This window comes from Perognathus longimembris, chromosome 17 (genome assembly GCF_023159225.1).
Source record: "Perognathus longimembris pacificus isolate PPM17 chromosome 17, ASM2315922v1, whole genome shotgun sequence".
In the NCBI taxonomy this organism is placed as follows: domain Eukaryota; kingdom Metazoa; phylum Chordata; class Mammalia; order Rodentia; family Heteromyidae; genus Perognathus; species Perognathus longimembris.
In genome coordinates, this window is record NC_063177.1 from 16,989,666 (window position 1) to 17,012,996 (window position 23,331).

At 43.5% G+C, this 23,331-nt stretch overlaps 1 protein-coding gene and 1 long non-coding RNA gene across 3 annotated transcripts; one reads left to right on the plus strand and one right to left on the minus strand.

The window, feature by feature from the left end:
- Positions 1-881: 881 nt before the first annotated feature.
- Positions 882-22,998, plus strand: Crk (CRK proto-oncogene, adaptor protein). 2 transcript variants are annotated; one of them, XM_048365647.1, is made up of 3 exons: positions 882-1,266; positions 9,516-10,051; positions 20,439-22,998. In XM_048365647.1, exons 1-3 carry the CDS (start codon positions 1,026-1,028, stop codon positions 20,574-20,576), a joined length of 915 nt encoding a protein of 304 aa, XP_048221604.1. In that variant the 5' UTR covers positions 882-1,025; the 3' UTR covers positions 20,577-22,998. The 2 variants fall into 2 exon arrangements, with proteins under 2 accessions (XP_048221604.1, XP_048221605.1); XM_048365648.1 differs by having other exon boundaries at positions 9,516-9,881.
- On the minus strand, positions 13,911-14,295 carry LOC125365523. Its single transcript, XR_007213713.1, has 2 exons — positions 14,258-14,295; positions 13,911-14,032 (listed from the first exon to the last, which is right to left on the minus strand). It is a non-coding gene; the product is annotated as an uncharacterized LOC125365523 (long non-coding RNA).
- Positions 22,999-23,331: the final 333 nt, after the last annotated feature.

The window sequence follows — 23,331 nt, forward strand, 5'->3', positions numbered from 1 at the left end:
ATTCCTAATTAATTCCTAATTATTCCTCCTTAGTTCTTTGCTGGTCCCTTCTTACTGGTCTGTGAATTTTGTGACACCGTCGCCCAATTTTGATCACCATTGTACTGGAAAGGCCAGTGCAATGCCACTATTTACAGAATCAATCAATGAAAATACTTTAGCTGGTTTGGAGGGGACAAGCTAGACCCCACCCCCCACCCCACCCCCAAAAAAAGAAACAGCCTGTAAAAGGAGGTCTTCCTATGAACTCAAGCCCTAAGGCCCAGGTTACCTTTTCTTCCTTGTTTGAACTGAATTCAGGCCCTGCACTTGCCAGACATTTTATCACTTGAACCACATACCCAACCCTCATACTTTGTTTTCTTTTGCCAATCTTGAGGCTTGAACTCAGGGGCTGGGCGCCATCCCTGAGCTCTTCTGCTCAAGGATCCCACTTTGGGCCGTGGCACCACTTTGGTTTTCGGGTGGTTAAATGGAGATAAGAGTCTCACACTTTCCTGCCCCGGCTGGCTCCGAACGATGATCCTCAGACTTCAGCCTTCTGAGTAGCCAGTATTACAGGCGTGAGCCACCAGTGCCCGACTCTACTACAATCCTTGCATGGCAATTGCACCTACAGGAATCTCCAAGCAAGGTGGAAAGAGGCCCCATACTCACCCAGAAAACACAAATCCCCAAACTGCAGCTGTGGCTCCGCCCCTACACTCTAGACTCCGCCTTCCCCTCGCCCGCAGTCTGGATTCGCGCCAGGCGGCGCCGCCCAGGAATCCGCATGCGCAGTGCGCACTCCCGCTCTCTTTTGCCCTTCTCCCAATGGCGGGCGGCGGTCCCCTTCCCGGCAGCCTCCCTCGGGGTAGAAGCGCGTCATTTCCGGTGGGGAAGGCCCGCGGCCGCCGCCGCCATTTCAGGCGCTTCTGTGAGGCTGAGACCGAAGCCGGTCCGCTGGGCGGCGGGGCGGCGGGGCTGGAGGGGCGCGCGTGGCGGCGGCGGCGGCGGCGGCCCACCGTCTAGGCGCGGAGGCGGCCATGGCGGGCAACTTCGACTCGGAGGAGAGGAGTAGCTGGTACTGGGGGCGGTTGAGTCGGCAGGAGGCGGTGGCGCTGTTGCAGGGCCAGCGGCACGGGGTGTTCCTGGTGCGGGACTCGAGCACCAGCCCCGGGGACTATGTGCTCAGCGTCTCCGAGAACTCGCGCGTCTCCCACTACATCATCAACAGCAGCGGCCCGCGCCCGCCGGTGCCACCGTCGCCCGCTCAGCCTCCGCCCGGTGAGGGACCGACGAACGGACCGACGGACGGGAGGCCTCGGGCGGGGGTGGGGGAGGAGGGCCGCGGAACTCCCAGCTGAGCGGGCTGCTCCCGGCGAGCGGACCTGCACGAGGGATGTGGGCAGAGGGCCGGTTCCCACGGAGGAGGGGGTGCGGGAGTGAGTGGGGGAGGAGAGGCCGCTGACCCGGGCCTCAGGGTGTGCCTGGAGGACGACCCAGCCTGGGGTAGGGGAACTGCTTCGGCCCCAGGGTGGGGCTAGCGCCGGGGGCCGGCACCGGGACAGGGCCGGGACAGGCAACGTGGTGACAAAGGGCTTGATGGGGGAAGTTGGCACTGCGGGGGCATCACTTGGCAGCGGTTCTCAGAATGAATCCCATAATCCTACAAGTGGCTTTTAGATTTGAAACATTTCCTGTAGTGTTGGAGAGCTGGGTTTGGCCATACTCCCCTGGTGGCCTTCAGTAGGAAGTCACCACATACTGGCTGGGAGGGATGGAGACACCCTCAGGAAACCGGTCAGCTTTTTCCTTTCTTGGGCATTTTTCCAGAAGGCTTTTTACCGTTCTCTTCCCCTGGGGAGGAGGAAGGTGGTGAATCAAGTGTTTCGGTGGTAGAAGAAAGCCTTCTATGACCAGACCGGCCTAAGTGAATGCCTGGCTGGCCGCGTCCCAGACATTTTAAGGTTCAGAAGATTCTTCATTGCATTTAGGAGCTTCTACTTTTGAAAGGACTTAGTGGAGGAAAAGGTTGTTGTAACCAGTCATAAACTAGTGGAAGCAGTACCCTTCCTGGAAATGAACAGAGCGTCATTTTCCTTGGGCTTCAACATTTGTCAGTCTTGCCTTGGTCCTCTCATTGCCCAAGAAGTTGGGGCTGTGGCCCAGAGTTCCTGGATATTAGGAACAGACTCTGTTGGGGAGATCCTTAGAGAACCGAGCCTACTGAATCTTCCTCCTCAAGGATCATGGAGATGTGACCCTCATACATTATTGGAGTTATTTGGGGAATGTTAAGGAAACAGATGTAGGGCAATTGAGAGATTACAGTCGTAATCTCTATATGTGTATCTATGGAACAGCACCAGGGTCCTAAGTGCCTTCTCACTGTTAGCAGATGGAAGCAGTTTCCTCCTGACCAGCTGAGATTATATCCAGTACAGGCTCGTATGAGTTAGGAGGCTTCTGGGCCAGCCTTTGTGGACTTGCTCTTTTAGGATAATTCCAGTTTAGATTTACTGACTCTAGCCAGAAGATGTGGTAGATGGTCACTTTGTTGTTAATACATGACCCTTAAAAAAATGAGTGTGGGGGTCTTAAATTCACAAGTTATCCTAGATCTTTCTCAGTGATCATTTAAGTAGTACTACTATAACATGTATTTGCACTAAACCAGATAAATTCTGCTTCCATTCCATCTGCAAGGTATCTCAAGTTTTCCATTAAATGCAATAACAGGGTGGCATATTATGACCGAAATTCAACTCTCTGCCTTTTGTTTGTGCATGCATTTTGTTGATTAGCTTGATTATTCCTCCATACTGTGACATTGTGATTTTATATTTCTGTACTTAACTTGATATTGAGCTCCACCTTTACAAAACAGATAAGTGTTCAGATCCTGAAGTGAAGGTTGCTAGAATTTGTAGATGGGGTGTGGAAAGTTCATGGGCATTGTGGTAATTCTTTATTCTACCCTGTGTGCCATTTTCTGTATAGCATTATCGATTCAGTTGCTGTCTTTATAGTGACTACTTAGTCTTTGTCTTCCCTATTAAGTTCTTTTTCTTTTGAAGCCACACTTCAATTGAATTTCTTCAATTTCAGAGAGGCATATACAATATTAATAGCTTACATTTATTGACTGGTTATTCCATGCCATGCACTTTACTTGTGCCTTAGCTCATTCACTATAATAATAGTAAAGATCTGCATTTTATGGAGGAGGGAACTGAAAGTCTGATTTAGTGAATTGTCTCAGGTCACACAGAGTGTGAGACTGACCAGAATTGGAGAGCAGGAATTTGGATATGAGCACTGAGCCTTTTACACTACTCTTTCCTTAGGATCCCTGCGGTGTTCATAAAAGATTCTCTTTGACAGTTGTCTCTGCCCTGGGGTCCCAGGTTATATTTAAAGACCAAAAAAAAAAAAGGGCTAGCAAGAGAAAAACACATCTGATACCAAGGTCATGGAGCATGAGTGCCTAGTGTACACAAGGCCCTGTGTTTAAGCCCTAAACTATGTGGCAGATTATGTGTAAGAGGAGATTCTTGCTAAGGGTTATAGAGTGTATGTTGTATATACATCTGATAGGTAAAATTTGTAGGGAATGGCTTAGGTGTAGGAGGTCTAGGGGTAGAATAGGTCCAAGGATTCACAACCTTTTTTTTTTTTCCTGTCCTGGGGCTTGGATTTAGGGCCTGAGCACTGTCCCTGGCTTCTTTTTGCTCCAGACTAGTACTCTACCTCTTGAGCCATAGCACCATTTCCAGCTTTTTGTTTATGTGATGCTGAGGAATTGAACCTAGGGCTTCATGCATGCTAGGTAAGCACTCTACCACTAAGCTACATTCCCAGTCTCACCACCTTTTTGAGTGGCCTGTTTTAACTTATCTTAGTTCCTTAGCTCCTACAAGACCTATGCTGCTATAGCCTGGGAATCCCTGGTTGTGCCCCTGGGTCAGATTGGGCATAGTTCAGAAGATTTAGTTCACAGTTGCTTCTTGGAACTGTTAAGGACTGTTAGACCTTCATCAGTAGAATCCTTAAAACCGAATAAATGTAAGTACATATTCTCATAGTTACAAGTTTGTCTGGAGCCTGAGTTTGAATCTTATTTTCCTGCCACTTCCCGTAACTTAAAAAATATATTTTTTTTCCCTGCTTTTTTTCTGTGTAATTAAAAAAAAAAAGTTCGGCTGGGGATATGGCCTAGTGGCAAGAGCGCTTGCCTCGTATACATGAGGCCCTGGGTTCAATCCCCCAGCACCACATACACAGAAAACGGCCAGAAGTGGCGCTGTGGCTCAAGTGGCAGAGTGCTAGCCTTGAGCAAAAAGAAGCCAGGGACAGTGCTCAGGCCCTGAGTCCAAGGCCCAGGACTGGCCAAAAAAAAAAAAAAGTTTATTTGTGGTATGGAGGAATTGAACCCAGGGCCTCATGCATGCTAGGCGAGCACTTCACCACTAAGCCACATTCCCAGCCCACTTCATGGAACTTTGGACGTTACATAACTTCCCTGTTTTAGGCTCCTCATCTGTGAAAGCGAACATAGTAATGCCTCATAGGGTTAAGTTCAAACACATTAAATACCTAGGAGCATAGTGAGCATATTAAGTACTTGAAAGTTACAAGTATTAATGTTAAGAACATAATGAGAGTAGCTGAAACAAAAGCCAGCTAGAGGTGTGGCTCAGCAGTAGAGTACCTGCTTAGCAAGTGAGGCCCCGAGTTCAAACTTGAGTGCAGGAAAAAATAAAAGAAAAATTCATTCTCAATTTTGAGGCTCATTGGCCTGCACAGCATGGTTGATAAACACTGGTGAAACCTCTGGAAGCAGTGCTAGGTAGGAAGAAATGGGATACATGAAGAAATGTGTAAAACAGGAGGTAGTCTAATGCTTTCTCAGGCAAAAATCAAGAACTTTTCTGAGAAAAAAAAAACCTAAAGAAAAATGGAAGTGTGGCTTAAGTGATAGAATGCTTGTCTAGCTAAGTGCAGGCCTCAAGTTAAAACCCCAGTATTAACTGGGAAGTAGTGCTGTGGATCAAAGTGGTAGGTAAGAGCACTAGCCTTGAGCTGAAGAGCTCAGGGACAGCACCCAGGCCCAGAGTTCAAGCCCCACAACCAACAATAAAATAAAACAAAAAATAAAACCCTTGTACCACCAAAGAGAAAAGATTGTGAAAGAACTTTGGGTTTAGTTTGTGGTAGTAGCATGGTATTCACTGCTACCTACTTAGCCCAAAGCCTACTGCCTATTGCCCTAGTGGGTGAGGAAGCATAAAAGCTCACTTGGGGCTGGGCACAAGTGGCTCATGTCTGTAATCCTAGCTGCTCGTTGGCTGAGCTGAGGATCCCGGTTTGAAGCTAGCCTGAGCAGGAAAGGCCATGAGACTCTATCTCCAATAAACTACTCAGAAAAAAAGCTAGAAGTGGCGCTATGGCTTAAGTGGTAGAATGCTAGCCTTGAGCATAGAGTTTGAGGAACAGTGAGTGCCTAGGCCCTGAGTTCAAACCCCATATATATATATACATATATATATATATATACACATATATAACCCCAGCTATTGGGGAGGTAGAAGAATGCATCACAGTTCAAGGATAGCCTGGGTAAGAAGTCACTAAGATAGATCCCATGAGAATGAACAAGTTGGGCTTGGTGGTACACATCTGCAATCTTTAGCAGTGTGGGAGGCATAGCTAAGAAAAAGCCAAAGAGGTGCTGTGGCTCAGGTGGTAGTGTTTTAGCCTTGAGCACAAAGAGGCTCAAAGATAGAGCCCAGGCCCTGAGTTCAAGCCCCAGGACCAGCAAAACAAACAAAAACTTAGGGGAGCATCAAACCCTGAGTTCAAGCCCAAGACCGGCACCAAAAATATTGTGTGGTGGTTTGGGTATTTTTTGGCTGCTATTGGGGCTTGAGTTGAGAGCCTTATGCTCTCACTAGTGTTTTGCACATAGGTGGTTTCCTACCACTTGAGCTGTGTCTCTACTTCTGTCTTTTCCATGGTTAGAGATACAGATTTTTCTGCCTATACTGGCCTTGAACCTCAATTCTGAGCTAGCTCTCCACCTCTTGACTAGCTAGGATTAGCGGCATGAGCCATTGGCAATCTGCTCAGTTTTTGTTTGTTTTTGGCCAGTCCTGGGGCTTGAACTCAGGGTCTGGGCTCTATATCTGAGCCTCTCTGCTCAAGGCTAGCACTCTGCCACTTGAGCCACAACACCACTTCTGGCTTTTTCTGTTTATGTGGTACTGAGAAAATGAACCCAGGGCTTCATAAACGCTAGGCAAGCACTCTACCACTAAGCCACATTCCCAACCCCTCCCCCGCCCCCTCCTTTTTTTTCCCCCTTAAGGAACATCTGCTTGTAACCTAGGCTGGCCTAGATCTACTATGTCTCCTTTGTAATACTGTAATTATAGCAGTGTACTACCATGTCTAATAAGCTTACTGACCATGGAATTTTTTTTTTTTTTGAGGGGCTGGGGGGAGTTGCCAGTCAGTAATGAGGCTTGAACTTGGGGCCTGAGTGCTGTGGTTAAGCTTTTGTGTTCAGGCCAGCACTCTACCACTTGAGCAACAGCTCCGCTTGTAGCATTTTGGTGATTTATTGGCGATAAGAATCTCAGACTCCTGTGTGGGCTGGCTTTTGTTTGGTTTTGTTTTTTGCCCTTCCTGGGGCTTGAACTCTGGGCCTGAGCTCTGTCCCTGGCCTCTTTTTGCTCAAGGCTAGCACTCTGCCACTTGAACCACAGCGCCACTTCCAGGTTTATATGTGAGGCGATGAGGAATTGAATCCAGAGCTTCATGTATACGAGACGAGCACTTTACCACTAGGCCATATTCCTAGCACCTGGGCTGGCTTTTGAACCATGATCCTCAGATAGGTGTGAGCATAGAAAAACATCTTGAAGTTCTGTGGAATCTTTAGTGGCAAACACTGTTATAGAATGGATTTGTGAGTTAATTGAAATTTTCTGAAGTAATTGAGAAAAAAGAGGGGAGACATGCTGAATTTGCTTTTTTTATTGATACTAGCCACTTTTAGAAACTTTAATAGATATTGTGCCTAATTTTACAGAATGAATAAATGACTGAGACACAGAAAAGTTGGAAATCAGCTCATATAACTAGTAAATGAGGGTCAGAGTCAATCTGCAGAATTCTGTGCTGATATCCAATGTCTAGATGACCATATTTCTCTGTAGTCTTTAGAATCCCTTCTCAGAAGTCAGCAGCCTTTTACCTATTATTGGAGTATAAATACCATAGGCAAGGAGAAGGAAGAGATGGATTAGGAATGAAGGAAAGAGAAAGTGGTGAGGTATTCAGTCAAGAAAGGCTTATGATGCCTCATGTATGAGATACAGGAAGGGGAACTAGTGTCTTTCTACAAGAGCCTCAGGTGTTCATGAAATCTGAGGGCTAAAGTGCTAGGATCAGGTACAGAGAAACCAAAGAATACCCAACTTGCTTGCCTTGATTTTTATTTCTGATTGTGTTAATTCATAATTACATATTCAGAACCCAGCCTGCTTTGACTTAGAATCAGAGAGGTTTTCCAAGTCCCAGATAGCTATAAAAAAAAGTCTGTCAGTTCTGTCCTCTAGACTGACTATTTGTCCTTCCTTTCCCACCCTTGCATTTCCTACCTTTGGCTATTAGTGGTTGAAAGGTGAGAAAGGAGGGAAAAGAGCTAGAACACATAGCTGTGATGGAATTTGGACTTATCTGGGATTTATATATGTTCTTTTCTCCTAGCTTCCCACTGGAGTTTGAATCAGTGGAACTTACTTGCCCTATATATTTCTGTCTGCCCAGTAGTATACAAAACCATGCATTGCTCTGGAATTATTATAGCATTAGTAATAGAAAGAGTAACATGGGGGGCTGGGAATATGGCTTAGCGGTAGAGTGCTCACCTTGCATGCATGAAGCCCTGGGTTTGATTCTTCAGCACCACATAAACAGAAAAGGCTGGAAGTGGAAGTGGAGCTGTGGGTCAAGTGGTAGAGTGCTAGCTTTGAGCAAAAAGGAGGCCAGGGACAGTGAGTGCTCAGGCCCTGAGTCCAAGCCCCAGGACTGGCAAAAAAAAAAAAAAAGTAATATGGGTAAAATATGTTAAAGGTTTCCTTTGCTGTTTTGCTTGTATTTCCATGTTTGTCAGAGATGCCAAGCCAAAAAAGATATGGAAGTTAGTGAGGCCGTTTTACACCACGTAGCATTAGAAGTTAAACTAACTTCTTTCTTTCTTTTGTGCCAGAGGAGCTACCAGTTTTTTTTTTTTTTTTTTTTTTTTTTTTTTTTGCCAGTCCTGGGGCTTGGACTCAGGGCCTGAGCACTGTCCCTGGCTTCTTTTTTGCTCAAGGCTAGCACTCTGCCACTTGAGCCACAGCGCCACTTCTGGCCATTTTCTGTATATGTGGTGCTGGGGAATTGAACCCAGGGCCTCATGTATACGAGGCAAGCACTCTTGCCACTAGGCCATATCCCCAGCCCCGGAGCTACCAGTTTTTTTTCACACTGATCTTGAAAGGGACTTGACTTAATGATCATACCTGTTCTTACATTTCCCACTACCATCCCCCTAGGAAAACACAGATTTCACTTGGCCTAGTACAGTAATAGGGGAAAAATAACAATGGATGAAAGGGAGTGGTTACTTTTCTTTTTAGAGTAAAAAGAATGTTCTGATCATAGATGATCAGAATTGCCCTTTTCATTGTGAGTTGTAGTATGTCAGGATAGTTTATTTTTGTTGCTGCTAGTTTTGATAGGAACACATCTCTTATTGAAATAAAAGCTGGCCTCGGAGAAATGTATTCCTAAGACATGCTACTTTGTTCCTTGCTAAGCAACCATGCACTTTTATGCCTTCCTCTCTATTCTGTGAGCCTCTTAAAGCTGGAACAGATTTTTAGTTTCTTTCCCCCATTTCATTAAGAATAATGTATAAGTCAGTGGCTTACACCTATAATCTTTAGCTACTTAGGAGGCTGAGATCTGAAGATAGTGGTTTGAACCAGCCCCGGCAGTAAAGTCTGAGACTCTTATCTTCAATTAACCACCAGAAAACCAGAAATTGCTCCATGGCTCAAAGTGCTAGAGCACTAGCCTTGAGCAAAAGAGCTCGGGGACTATATCCAGGCTCTGGATTAGCCCCATGACTAAACAAAACAAAACCTTATATCTTATGCTACTTTATAGTCAGAGTGACAACTAGATAGGGTGGGACAATGAATAAGAGCCCCTGTAAGGTTGTATGAGAGTAAGCCCAAGTGGTCTTCTCGTTCTTCTCTGCCCCTACACTCCTTTCCCACCCTCACCCTGTGGTTGTAGGTACCTTCCCAGGAGTTGCTCATCTTCAAAGTATTTCCCAGATATTATGTGGAGAGGGCCCCTCCCCATCTTCCCATCTTTTTTTTTTTTTCCCTGATTAAGTATTGACTAAATGTGCAGGAAGTGCTTGAAATCTGTATTTCATCTTCAGTACATCTAACACTCTGCTCTGTTTTTTTCAGGGGTGAGCCCCTCCAGACTCCGGATAGGAGATCAAGAATTTGATTCATTGCCTGCTTTACTGGAATTCTACAAAATACACTATTTGGACACTACAACATTGATAGAACCAGTTTCCAGATCTAGGCAGAGTAGTGGAGTGATTCTCAGGCCAGAGGAGGCAGAGTATGTGCGAGCCCTCTTTGACTTTAATGGGAATGATGAAGAAGATCTTCCCTTTAAGAAAGGAGACATCCTGAGAATCCGGGATAAACCTGAAGAGCAGTGGTGGAATGCAGAGGACAGCGAAGGAAAGAGGGGAATGATCCCAGTCCCTTACGTGGAGAAGTATAGACCTGCCTCCGCCTCAGTATCGGCTCTGATTGGAGGTAACCAGGAGGGTTCCCACCCACAGCCACTGGGTGGGCCGGAGCCTGGGCCCTATGCCCAACCCAGCGTCAACACTCCGCTCCCTAACCTCCAGAATGGGCCCATTTATGCCAGGGTTATCCAGAAGCGAGTCCCTAATGCCTACGACAAGACAGCCTTGGCTTTGGAGGTACATAACGTGCAAAATGTAGAAAGAAGAGATCTGCTACAGGGTCTCCCTTTCACACCTCTTAGAGCTTTGTAGGAATGCTGAATACAAGCACCAGCATTATGATGTTGTAGATGTCAAACCATTAAGTACTGATTTTGACATTTAATGTTTGGTTTTCTTTTTTTAATAGAAAACCTATTTTGCAATGAGTAAACTTAAAACTGTATTACTGAATGTTCTGATTGATCTACTAAACATACTGTGACTAATGATACCTGAATTCATAAGAATTAACCTAAAATCATTTTTCTCATCTATACCTTAATCTCTCTTTCTGTTATTATTGTCTAAAAGAAGGTGGGTTCACCAAGATTGTAGTGTAATAGTAATATACAGCAAAGCACCTAAGTAGAATTTTCCCACAAAAAATGTTTTTCTTTAGGAAATATGAGGTTCCTTACTATTAATTGCATTTGTCAAGATTCAAGGGGTGGGTAGAATACTTGCTAACATGTCTAAATTCCATTACACAAAATAAATAGAATTAGAAGGCAGCGGAGTGAGGAACAGTAGATCTTAGTCTTTGTTGTTTAATGTATTTTATAGTTCTTCCTAAGAGATTAGTTTTTCCTTGGAGTACTTATCCTTGGTAGCTCATTTCCTGACCAACCATTTTTTGTTGTTGTTGGTCATGGAGCTTGAACTCAGAGCCTGGGACTATCCCTGTGCTTTTTTGCTCAAGGCTAGCGCTCTACCACTTTGAGCCACGGTGTCACTTCTGTTTTCTGGTAGTTAAGTGGAGATAAGAATCTCATTGATTTTTCTGCTTGGGCTGCCTTGAAACCTTGGTCCTCAGCTCTCAGTCTCCTGAGTAGTTAGGATTATAGATGTGAACCGCTAGCACCTGGCTAAGAATAAGTTTTTACAGTATCTGGGCCTTGGTTAGGTTTTGTGCGTGCGTGTGTGCATGTATATGTGTGTGTGTAGGTACTGGGGATGAACTGGGCCAAGTGTTTATAGGCAAGTGCTTTACCACTTGAGTCATCAGCTTTAGTTATTTTGAGAATAGGGTCTTATCTAATGCCTGCCCCTAGTGGTCCACTATCCTACTTATTAAACTTCGTACATAGTTGGCATGATATGCCCAGGCCTCAGTGCCCAGCTATTTGTTGATGGGATCTAACTAACTATTTTGCCTAAGATTGGCCTGTGTACCACACCATCCTCTTGATCTCTATCTTTCAGTAGCTAGGATTACAAGTGTGAGCTACTATGCCAGGGGATTAAGAAGTTTGTTGTCTTATTAGGGGGAAGGGTATTCTGAGATTTTAACTCAGGGTCTTGAATTTGGTTGGCTTGCCTACTCACCTGGTATTCCTTTACTTGAGCCATGCCTTCTGCATGACTTTTTGATAATTTTAGAGATGGAGTATAGTGGACTTTCCTATCCAGACTGGCTTTGAACTGGGATCCTTTGGGTCTCAAGTCTCTTGAATAGGTAGGATGACTGATGTGAGCTCCTAGTAGTTTAGTAGTTTTGAGATATGTATGTTTTTCTTTGCTGTGAAGGACCTTTTTCAAATTAGAACACATACCCTAAGAAATAGTGTTGAAGCACCTTCTTTAATGTACTTGAAAAAAAAATAGTTTGGCATCATAATTCTAGAGTTAGCAGGAACTTTAAATATCATTTGATACATGGAAAAAAACTGATGTTAACATAGGTTGAACAAGAAATGGTGATATTTAGCCCAAGAGGCTGAGAAGGAAGATTTCAGTAAGACCAGGCCACCTGGGGACTTAATGACACTCTTATCTCAAAAAGGAAAAGTAAAAGGAACAAGATAAGCTGAATGGGGTCATTCAAGCTAGTAGAGGTGAAAATTCAAAACTTACCATCTTTCATCATAAGAAGAATGCTTCTGGCATGATTTGCTGTTAGTCTCTCCCTGTTGAATTCAAGATATTATATATATATATGTATATACGTATATATATAATATACGTATATACATATACGTATATAATATACGTATATAATATACGTATATACATATATATATATAATATCTTGAATATATATATATATTTTTCCCCCCTCTAGTAGGTATGAAGATTATGGAGGGGCTGGGGATATGGCCTAGTGGCGAGAGAGCTTGCCCCTTGTATACATGAGGCCCTGGGTTCGATTCCCCAGCACCATATATACAGAAAACAGCCAGAAGTGGCGCTGTGGCTCAAGTGGCAGAGTGCTAGCCTTGAGCAAAAAGGAAGCCAGGGACAGTGCTCAGGCCCTGAGTCCAAGGCCCAGGACTGGCCAAAAAAAAAAAAAAAAAGATTATGGAAAGAACTGAAGCAAGGGTATTCTGCTCACTGAATTTCTATGGGTTGATCCAGAACTATATCCTGGGGGGAATATAACACTAAATAAGGCAGACACTGGTTACTGTTAAAGAAAGTAGACATGAAATAATGAAATAATGTAGATATACACTGAATATTGTGAGGAATGTGGAAATTGACACTAGAATGGTATAAGGGAGGTAACTTTTATTTTTGATGCCAGTACTGAGCCTTGAACTCAGGGCCTCATGTTCTCACTTGGCTTTTTTGTTCAAGGCTGGTGTTCTACAACTTGAGCCACACTTCTTTTTCTGACTATTTAGAGATAGAGTCTTAGGGATTTTTCTGCCCAGACTGGCTTTGAACTAGGATCCTCAGATTTCAGCCTCCTGAGTAGCTTGCTTATAGGCATGAGCCACCAGCACCTGGGTGCCAGGTCTATTTGTGCACACATGTGTGTTGTGTTTGTGTGTGTGTGTGTGTGCACACGCGCACTGGTACTGGGACTTGAACTGACCTTGCATTCTGGTTGGCTTTTTTGCTCAGGGTTAGCGCTCTACCACTTGAGCCATATGTCTACTTCCAACAGTCTCAGGTGCCAATATCATGCTACATCTTTTTGTTTATTTGTTCTGAGACAGTTGTTTTTTGTGTGTGAAGCCCAAAGTGGTCTCAAATTTACAGTTTTGCTTCTGTCTCAGGACTGTCTGGCCTGACTGACTGACAGATTTTCCTGCCCAGGCTCCTTCAGATCTCAGCTTCCTGAGTAGCTATGATTATAGGTGTGAGCCACTGAAACCCTGTTACAGTAATGTTTTTTGTTTGTTTGTTTTTGTTTTTGGCCAGTCCTGGGCCTTGGACTCAGGGCCTGAGCACTGTCCCTGGCTTCTTCCCGCTCAAGGCTAGCACTCTGCCACTTGAGCCACAGCGCCGCTTCTGGCCGTTTTCTGTATATGTGGTGCTGGGGAATCGAACCTAGGGCCTCGTGTATCCGAGGCAGGCACTCTTGCCACTAGGCTATATCCCCAGCCCCTACAGTAATGTTTTTAAACAAATGGGCTATGATCCAGAAATTTTTATTTTATTTTTGTTGGTTATGGAACTGAACTCATAGCTTGGATACTGTCTCTGAACTCTTGCTCAAGGCTAGCATGGTACCACTTTAAGCCACAGCGCCTCTTCTGGCTTTATGGTGGCTAGTTGGAGAAAAGAGTCGTATGGATTTTCCTGTCTCTGCTGGCTTTGAACCTTCATCTTTAGATCTCAGCCTCCTGAATAGCTGGAATTACAGACGTGAGCTACTGGTGTCTGGCTTTATTTTATTTTTGTAGTAATGGAGATTGAACCCAAGGTTTAGAGCATGCTAAGCAAGCACTCTACCACTGGATTACCTCCTTTCCTTTCCTTCCCTGCCTTCTTCCTTCCTCTCTTTTTCTTTCTCTTTTCCTCTCTTCTCAATGCTAGTGCTCTTCCACTTACCACAGTGCCACTTCCAGCTTTTTTTGGTGGTTAATTGGAGCTAAATTTCACAGACTTTCCTGCTGGGGCTGGCTTCAAACCACAATCTTCAGATCTCAGCTCCTCAGATGTTAGCCTTCTGAGTATCTAGGATTACAGGTGTAAGCCACCAGCACCCTTCCCACACTGACTTTGTTGCTAGTACTAGGCTTGATTTTTTTCTTTTTGGCCAGTCCTGGGGCTTGGACTCAGGGCCTGAGCCCTGTCCCTGGCTTCTTTTTGCTCAAGGCTAGCACTCTGCCACTTGAGCCACAGCGCCACTTCTGGCCATTTTCTGTATATGTGGTGCTGGGGAATCGAACCCAGGGCTTCATGTATAGGAGGCAAACACTCTAGCCACTAGGCCATATCCCCAGCCCCTACCTAGTACTAGGCTTGAATGTAGAGCCACACACATTTGGCTTCCTGTCGGGCTGGGGATATGGCCTAGTGGCAAGAGAGCTTGCCTCGTATACATGAGGCCCTGGGTTCGATTCCCCAGAACCACATATACAGAAAACAGCCAGAAGTGGCGCTGTGGCTCAAGTGGCAGAGTGTTAGCCTTGAGCAAAAGGAAGCCAGGGACAGTGCTCAAGCCCTGAGTCCAAGGCCCAGGACTGGCCAAAAAAACAAAACAAAACATTTGGCTTCCTGTCTTGGCTGGTGCTCTACTACTTGAGCCACATCTCCAGCCCAGCTTTTTGTAATTGCAGATAGAATCTTTTAGACTTTTCTGCTAGCTTTGAATTTTGATCTCAGTTTCATGAGTTGTTAGGAATTATCTGTTGTTTAAACCAGGGGTCTGCTTCGCCAGTAACTCCAGCACTTAGGAGGGTGGGGCAGGCAGGATGATTGCAATTGGAGGCCAGCCCAGAGTACATAGTTCAGAACGTGTCACCAAAATAAAAAAATTAAAAAAACTTTTTTCTGTAATAACCGGTAAGAGCCACATGGTCTCTGTCATAAGCACTCTACTCTGCCATTGTAGCAAGAATGCAGCCATAAACAACAAAACAAATCAGCTTACTATGTTCAAAAAATATATATTTAAAATATCAACAAAGTGGCTTTAGTTCATGAACAATAGTTTGCTGAACCCTGTGTTAGATTGCTGATGGTTCCTTAACTTTTTCCCCAGCCTAATCTTGAAATATTTGTTAAGTGTCTTAGTGTGTTAGAAAAGATTTCAAGGCCCCTATACTACTTTGTGTACTTGTTTTCCCTGGTACTATTCCCTGGTTATTTTACAGAAATTTTTGTGTACTTCCTGTCCTGAGCTCACTGGATCCCGGCAGTTATTGATGTCTTTCCTGTTAGGTTAAATAGAGACAGAAGCTAGAAAATAGTCATCTGGGATTGTACGCATAAAGGAGGTCACAGGGTTTCTTATCTCCTCTTGAGTGAATTCCAGAAATGAGTGCCATTCGTGTTCTGGTTTCTTCATTCTCTAGTCAGGAACAGCTCCTGGAACAGTTACAGATTTGATTTTATCTATACTAGGATCTTGATTGAGCTAGCTTCTCAAGAGATAAGAAATAAGTAACCACCTTCAGCCCTCTTTATAAATGACTCCATGATTGGCGTGAAGTCTTGCTCCTAAGGATGTAACAGATCCATTTTGGTTTTGAAATAGGTTCTCACTATGTAGCCCAGTCTGGCTTCTCTTGATCCTCCTGTCTCAGCCTTCCTAGTGCTGGGATTATAGGTATGTACCACTATGCCTGACTCATTTTTTTCGTATTACATGGATTTTTGAAAACACAGTATTAGAACTACTGCTGTTCCTATATTTCTTTGTATCATTAACAGTAAAACACTGGGCTAGAAATATGGCTTAGCCTCTCATGTTGAAGCCCTGGGTTTGATTCCTCAGCACCACATAAACGGAAAAAGCCCGAAGTGGCACTGTGGTTAAAGTAGTAGAGTGCTATCATTGAGCAAAAGTTGTTCAGGGACAGTGCCCAAGCCCTATTCAAGCCCCAGGATTGGCAAGGGGAAAAACAAAACAAAACAAAAACCAAAACATTTCAGAGGCAAATATTTGGTTACCAGAAAATCAGAAGTGGCTCAAGTGTTACAATGCCCAGACTCTTGAGTTCAAGCCCTAGGACCAGCACCAAAAAACAGTGAGTTGTCATAGTTGACCTACTTGGATGCTGGGATGTTGAGAAGTTGCTAGGAGTGAACAAATCATTGGTAGTAGCAGCTTGTAGGGTTTGGATATCATCACAAAAAGATGGGCTTGTCTTTTTTTCTTTTTCTTTTTTTTTTTCGCCAGTCCTGGGGCCTGAGCACTGTCCCTGGCTTCTTTGTGCTCAAGGCCAACACTCTGCCACTTGAGCCATAACACTACCTCTGGCTTTTTCTGTATATGTGATGCTGAGGAATTGAACCCAGGGCTTTGTGCATGCTAGGCAAGCAGTCTACCACTAGGCCACATTCCCAGCCCTGTCCTTTACACAGACCTTCATGATATTGTCAGATCAAGCAGCAGTTTTATTCACTTTCATATCTTGGTGCTGGGCAATGATCCTAGGGCCAGGCAAGCACTTTCCCACTGAACTATATCCCAGCCCCTCATCTTCTGTATCTTAACCTTTGATGTTTGTTTGTTTGTTTTACCCCCCAGTTGAGCTCTTCCATTTGAGCCAAGTTGCCACATCTGATTTCCTGGTGTTTAATTGGAGATAAGAGTCTTGGGGACTTTACTACTACCAGCTAGCTTTGAATCTGGATCCTCAGATCTCAGCTTCTTGAGCATTACAGGAGCTAGCCATTAGCTCCCAGCCCTTTGTTTTCTATTTTCCCCTCATTCCTCTTTCTCTTAGTGTCATGTTACCCACACAACCACTTTAGCCTGACCTGTAGTTTTCATACATTGCTTAGGAAATTGCAGGTCAGTAAGCAAGCTGTTTCTGCTGAGTTGAGATCAAGCTGGTTTTAGAAGATACCCATAACACTGGGCACCAGGTGGCTCATGCCTGTAATCCTAGCTACTCAGGAGGCTGAGATCTAAGAATCACAGTACAAAGCCAGCCCAGGCAGGAAAATCCATGAGACTCTTATCTCCAATTAACTACCAGAAAACAGGAAGTGGCGCTGTGGCTCAAGTGGTAGAGTGCTAGCCTTGAGCTGAAAAGCTCAGGGACAGCATACAGGCCCTGAGTTCAAGTCCTAGAACCGACAAAAAAAAAAGAAGATGCCTTTGATTTTACTTTGCCTAGCAGCTGTCCTAGAAATGTTCACAAAGAACCCTTTTATGATCTTAGGGGCTCCTAAACCATAATTTGAGGGTTCCTGCTATCGTAGAAATAGCATAAATGAACTTTGGAGCCAAGTTCTGATTTCAAATCACTGGCTATCTGAGTTTGGTTATTTTTTTTTTTAAGTTTTTATTATAAAACTGATGTACAGAGAGGTTACAGTTTCATACGTTAGGCATTGGATACATTTCTTGTACTGTTCGTTACCTTGTCCCTCATACTGAGTTTGGTTATTTTGTGTAATTATTCTGAATCTTCATTTCCTTCTCTATGAAATAAAAGTTCCTATCTTGCAGTTACAAAGATGGGAAAACAATTTTCATGAAATTCTTTTGTTACAGGATGCTGTAATCAGCCACTCAGGAGGCTAAGATTTAAGGATCAGGGCTCAAGGCCAGCCCTAGCAGACCCTTATCCCCAATAAACTACTCGGAAAAAGCCTGAAGTGGCATTCTAACTCAAGTGCTAGAGTGCTAGCCTTTAATAAAAAAGATCAGTAACAGTACCCAGACCATGAGTTCTAGCCCCACAACCAAGCTGGAGAAAAAAAGGGTTGGGAATGTGGCTTAGTGGTAAAGTGCTTGCCTAGCATGCATGAAGCCCTAAGTTCGATTCCTCAGTAGCACATAAATAGAAAAAGCTGAAAGTGGTGTTGTGGTTGAAGTAGTAGAGTTCTAGCCTTGAGCAAAAGAAGCTCAGGGACAGTGCCTAGGTCCTGAGTTCAAGCCCCCAAACCAACAAAAAAATAATTTGGCCAATAGCTATTTTTGTAACTTTTTTTTTTGGCCAGTCCTGGGCCTTGGACTCAGGGCCTGAGCACTGTCCCTGGCTTCTTCCCGCTCAAGGCTAGCACTCTGCCACTTGAGCCACAGCGCCGCTTCTGGCCGTTTTCTGTATATGTGGTGCTGGGGAATCGAACCCAGGGCCTCATGTATCCGAGGCAGGCACTCTTGCCACTAGGCCATATCCCCAGCCCGCCAATAGCTATTTTATAAAACTAAATGAACAGTTAGGTTTTGAAGGTACTTATGAACTCAGAACTCAAATATTGATAATTAAAGGATGGTCATGGAGTTGTTGATTTTTGTTGTTTGTATTTTTGCCTGCCCTGAGGCTCAAACGCTGGGTCTGGATGCGGTCCCTGAGCTTTGTGCTGAAGGCTAGCACTCTACCACTTTGAGCCACAGTGCCACTTCTGGCTTTTTCTAAGATTAATTAGAGGTAATAGTCTCTCAGGCTTTTCTGCCCTGGTTGGCTTCAACTGATCCTCAGATCTCATCTTCCTGATTAGCTAGGATTATAGGCATGAGCCACCAGTGCCCAGCTCATAGAGTTCCTTTAGTCCAATGACATCTTAGGTTTTTTTGTTTTTGTTTCCCCTTCCCTCTGCCTTCCCAGTTGAAGAGCCAAAATTCAGCGGGGGGAGGGGGACCTGAACCTCTCTGTGCTCAAAGCCAGCCCTCCACCAATTAAGCCATGGTTCCACTTTCTGTTTTTGAGTGGTTAATTGGAGATAATAGTCTCATGGGGACTTTTCTGTGTGGGCTGGCTTCAAACCTTGATCCTCATCTCCTATCCTCCTGAGTACCTAGGATTGAGCCACTGGTGTGCCTAGTGGACATCTAGGTTTTTGTTTTGGTTTTTTGGCCAGTTCGAGGGCTTGAACTCAGGGCCTGAGCAATGTCCCTGGCTTCATTTTGCTCGAGGTTAGCATTCTACCACTTGAGCCACAGTGCCACTTCTGACTTTTTCTGTAGAGGTGGTGCTGAGGAATTGAACCCAGGGCTTCATGTATATGAGACGAGCACTTTACCACTAGGCCGTATTCCCAGCTCGGACACCTAGGTTTTTAATCTTACCTTTAATATTTTGCTGCAGAATGAATCCATTCACCACACTGACCTTTACTTAAATTTCATTGTAGGTGCATCCTATATTGTTAAAACTGTATTATTTGATTTCACAAGAAACCGAAGCAATGATTGGGTTGTTTATAATATATAAAATGATAAAATATTTGTGTGTGTGTGCGTGAGCGCACACACATGTGCATGCTGATCCTAGGGCTTGAACTCAAGGCCCATGTACTGTCCCTGAGCTTTTGTGCTCAAGGCTAGTGCTCTATCACTTGAGCCACAGTTCCATTTTCAGCTTTTTGGTGGCTAATTGGAGATATTTTCTTACCAACTTTCCTGCTCCTGACTGCCTTCCAACCTGGATCCTCAGATCTCAGCCTTCTGAATAGCTAGGAGTACACGAGTGAGCTACGAGAGCCTGGCTGATAGTTGATTTTGAGCCAGGTGGCTCAACAAGGTCTGTTAATAGATGTTTGAGAAGGTGGAAGACTTGTAGGTTTATAGTTTGTGGCTATTCCAAAGGCTTCCCTTTGATCTGAAGATAATAGAAACTTTTCATTTCTTAGGTCATATAAAGTATGCTTGTCATGTTTCCTCTTGTGCAAACAGCAGATTGGAGGAATGTATGAGAGTGGGCTGGGAGATTGGGCGTCTGCATATGCCAAGGAGGGGTCAGGGCCTATATAAGGGCAGGCAGGAGCTGAGGATAGTGGGTACAAGAAAAGGAATAATGGACTAGGAATGTGCATAATAGAGTGCTTGACTTGCAAGCCCTGGGTTCCATTCCTAAGTATCACATAAACACAAAAGGCCAGAAGTGGCACTGTGGCTCAAGTGGTAGAGTGCTAGCCTTCAGCAAAAAGAAGATCAGCAGGCTGGGAATGTGGCTTAGTGGTAGAGTGCTTGCTTAGCATGCATGAAGCCCTGGGTTCAATTCCTCAATACCATATAAACAAAAGGCCAGAAGTGACACTCTGGCTCAAGTGGTAGAGTACTAGCTTTGAGCCAAAAGCAGTTCAGAGACAGTGCCCAGGCCCTAAGTTCAAGTCCTAGGACTGACAAAAAAAAAAAAAAGGAAGAAAAGAAAAGGAATACTAGCTCACTTAGGTCAGGATTGCTCATCCAGAGAAATTTGAGGTTTGTGAAAACGGATTATTTTCTAGGATATTTAAAGGGTATTATTTCTAGGTTTGAAAAAACAAAAGGATTATTTTCTAGTATGTACTTTCTTCTCTGTTTTTTTTCTCATGCTAAAAACACTTCTTCCTTTTGCCTGCATTAACCATAAGTAACCAGTCTGATGTCTGGGGCGGGGGAGGTAGTAGTCATTTCTGTAACATCAGCCCTAGAGTAATCACATGGGCAGGGTATGCCTAACCAAAGTGGAAATTTTCAGTTTGCATTCTTAATTGGAAATAAAGTGCTCTCCTTATTCTCCTCCTGCAGGTCGGTGAGCTGGTAAAGGTTACGAAGATTAATGTGAGTGGTCAGTGGGAAGGGGAGTGTAATGGCAAACGAGGTCACTTCCCATTCACACATGTCCGTCTGCTGGATCAACAGAATCCCGATGAGGACTTCAGCTGAGTATAGCTCAACAGTTTTGCTGACATATGGGAACAATTTTTTTTTCTTACCCCAGTTGCCATCTATACAATTTTCTTACAGGTATCAAAACAGTCTAGTTTATATAAGCATTCTGTTACCTGTGATCTTTTTTAGACTGAACTACTCCATTCCTATTTCTTACCATGTTCAGGGTACGAAACTGGAGGGCTTGTGTGGTTAACTTCTGAATTGGTAATTTTTGATATTGGTCCTGCCTGTATCAGAAGGGATAGTTATCTTGCCTCCTTTCAGGCAGTAGATATTAGCCTGTGGAAAACTGCTTACCCTGATTTGTCCAGTGGTTCTGTTTTTATTCTGAAACCATACTATCAAATGGCAGGAGACTGTTCCCTTTCACCCTGTTAAGTAATGCACCATGTGAATAGTACCCAGTGGGATTGCATTTTCATTTATGGAACATGACCATTGTATGACTCATTCTGACATTTCAAATCCTGAGAATTCTGAGAACACTACTAGAGGCATTTGTCTTCCTTCCCAGTCATTGCTTCAAACTTTTTCTTGGGATTCTTTCAATTCTTACATTCTCTTCCTTCAGAACTACAAGTAGGCTTATTCTTAAGATAATATATATTTTCTTTCCAGACAAAAAGCAGGATGTTCAGAGCACTTTATTCAGTGCATAGCTTTAAGCCAGTATTGGATTCGCTCAGTGAGCAAATTCCCAGCTCTCTGCCTGCCCCTGAGGAGTCATAGTAGGTCCATACTGCTACAGCACCTAAAGAAATTCCTGGCTGATGGGACCTCACAAGGCCATTTCTCCTGGGTGCCAGTCTCCTCATAGGAGATGCAGAATTCTAATTCTCAGATTCTACTTGGAGTGGAAGGACCAATCTTATACTATTCCATGGAAGGTTTCAGGGCCAAATTCTGCCCTCTACATTGTGTGCAACTTTTATATAAGGCAAATTAGAATTATATGAGTTTGGGGTAGGGCTAGAGCTTTGAAAAATGTGTGAATCAATCATGAATTATGTATTCATTTTACATGGCCAGAATAGTGTTTGAAGTACATGACATTATAAACTGCCTTGGTTTTGGTTCTTTTTATGTCCAGATTTAGTTTACAAATCTTGTAAGTAGAATGGCTTATATGGAGTCTCGTGCTCCAAAGAATAGACCTAGGAGACCAAAAATGATCTAGGCTCTTTTTAACTACAACATGAAACTTTCAAAGTTAGTATCCAGTTGATATAGGCACTGGTCTCTGGTGTCATATGACCAATAAAAGTAGCTGTACTTTGCTTCGGACCTCATTTTTGAAAAATAATGTATCTTTCTAGTTGTCCTGCATAGGTTATATGATAAATTTGCATTCTTGAAACATACCAAATTGTGGTATTTCAGTGACTAGCACATTGCCTGGAGCACAGTATGTGTAGCTGTGTGTGTGAGTGAATGAGGGGAATGCAGAAGCATGTTACATGGCCCAGGGAAGTCAACTGGCACAGGATTACAAACCTCATCACAGGCAAACTAATGAGTTGACGCTAATTTATTTTTACCTCACACTAAGGTAATGCTTGATAAAGACAGTAATACTCGACTTACAAAACATTAGCACAGTGCTATGCACATAGTTGGATGCTTAATGTTGGATGAACAGATTTGCAATACTCGATGTAATTCCACCTGACTACTTTGTACATTTCCAGTTAGCATAGATACTGTAAAATCCAAATACACCTTCGATTATGTTTTCCTGAAAGTGTGGCATCTAAAATGTTTGTAAGATCCTTGTCACAAATGATCTGAATGTTTGTATTTTCTTTTGGCTTTGATATGGCTGAAAATATGTCTCTTCATCATATAATGTTAATGGAACATGCAACTCTACCCTAAATGACAAGAACTTCTCAATGATCAGTTGTCTGAAGCCATTACATGAACTCTTGGGTTGGACTGGCTTGGTGTAGCAGTTACTGGACCTCAAGAAATAAAAAGACTTCGCCTAAGTATCTTCCAATAAAAAAGCAAATGCTAGGCTCCAAGTTCATATGTACATTGTCATAGAGCAAAGTAAACTGAAATTGGCTGCTATATTTTATATATAATCACTCTGCAAAAGCCCATTTTTTGAATACTAATATTTGACATGGTTAATTCTTATTAATTTGTTGGAATTGTTTATTGTTAATAATGCAAATAGATAATTTTTAATTATCCACAAGTAACATTTCACTATTAATGGTTTGAAATGGGTGATCAGCAAACCAATTTGAAATAAAATATGAACATGTGCCATTGTATTATAACACTATACACTTTCTTGACAGTTAAATTTAAAAAAAATGTTTTTTTGTAGCATGTATTGTATATGTTTATAGTATATGTAGTAAATAAAGATATGGCCAAATATTTGGCTTGGTGATCTTTTGAAGAAAACAATCTTTGAATATTTGTCACAAAGTGCTAATTTCTCTTCTTTTTCGTGGTGCTAGTAGGAATCAAGTGCCAGAGCCTTGCAAATGCTAAACAAGTGCTTTGTCACTGAGCTACATCCCCAGTCTGTGGATTTTTTAAGCCAGCCTGTCATTACAGGCTGAACCTGTAATCCTCTTGCCTCAGCCTCCTGAATACTGGGATTAAAGGTGTGCTAAACCACAGCCAACCAAAGAGCTGAGTCTTTATGCTTACAGGGAATTAATGTTATATGCCCTCAACAGGCCATGAACAATTGGGTCAATTATATGCACTGTGGACATTACTAAAG

Excerpts from the sequence above, each read along its gene's own strand:
- Crk (XM_048365647.1), top strand. The coding sequence starts at position 1,026 with ATGGCGGGCAACTTCGACTCGGAGGAGAGGAGTAGCTGGTACTGGGGG. Across the intron at positions 1,267-9,515 it reads GCCCGCTCAGCCTCCGCCCG|GGGTGAGCCCCTCCAGACTC; the intron begins GTGAGGGACCGA and ends TGTTTTTTTCAG. Across the intron at positions 10,052-20,438 it reads AGACAGCCTTGGCTTTGGAG|GTCGGTGAGCTGGTAAAGGT; the intron begins GTACATAACGTG and ends CTCCTCCTGCAG.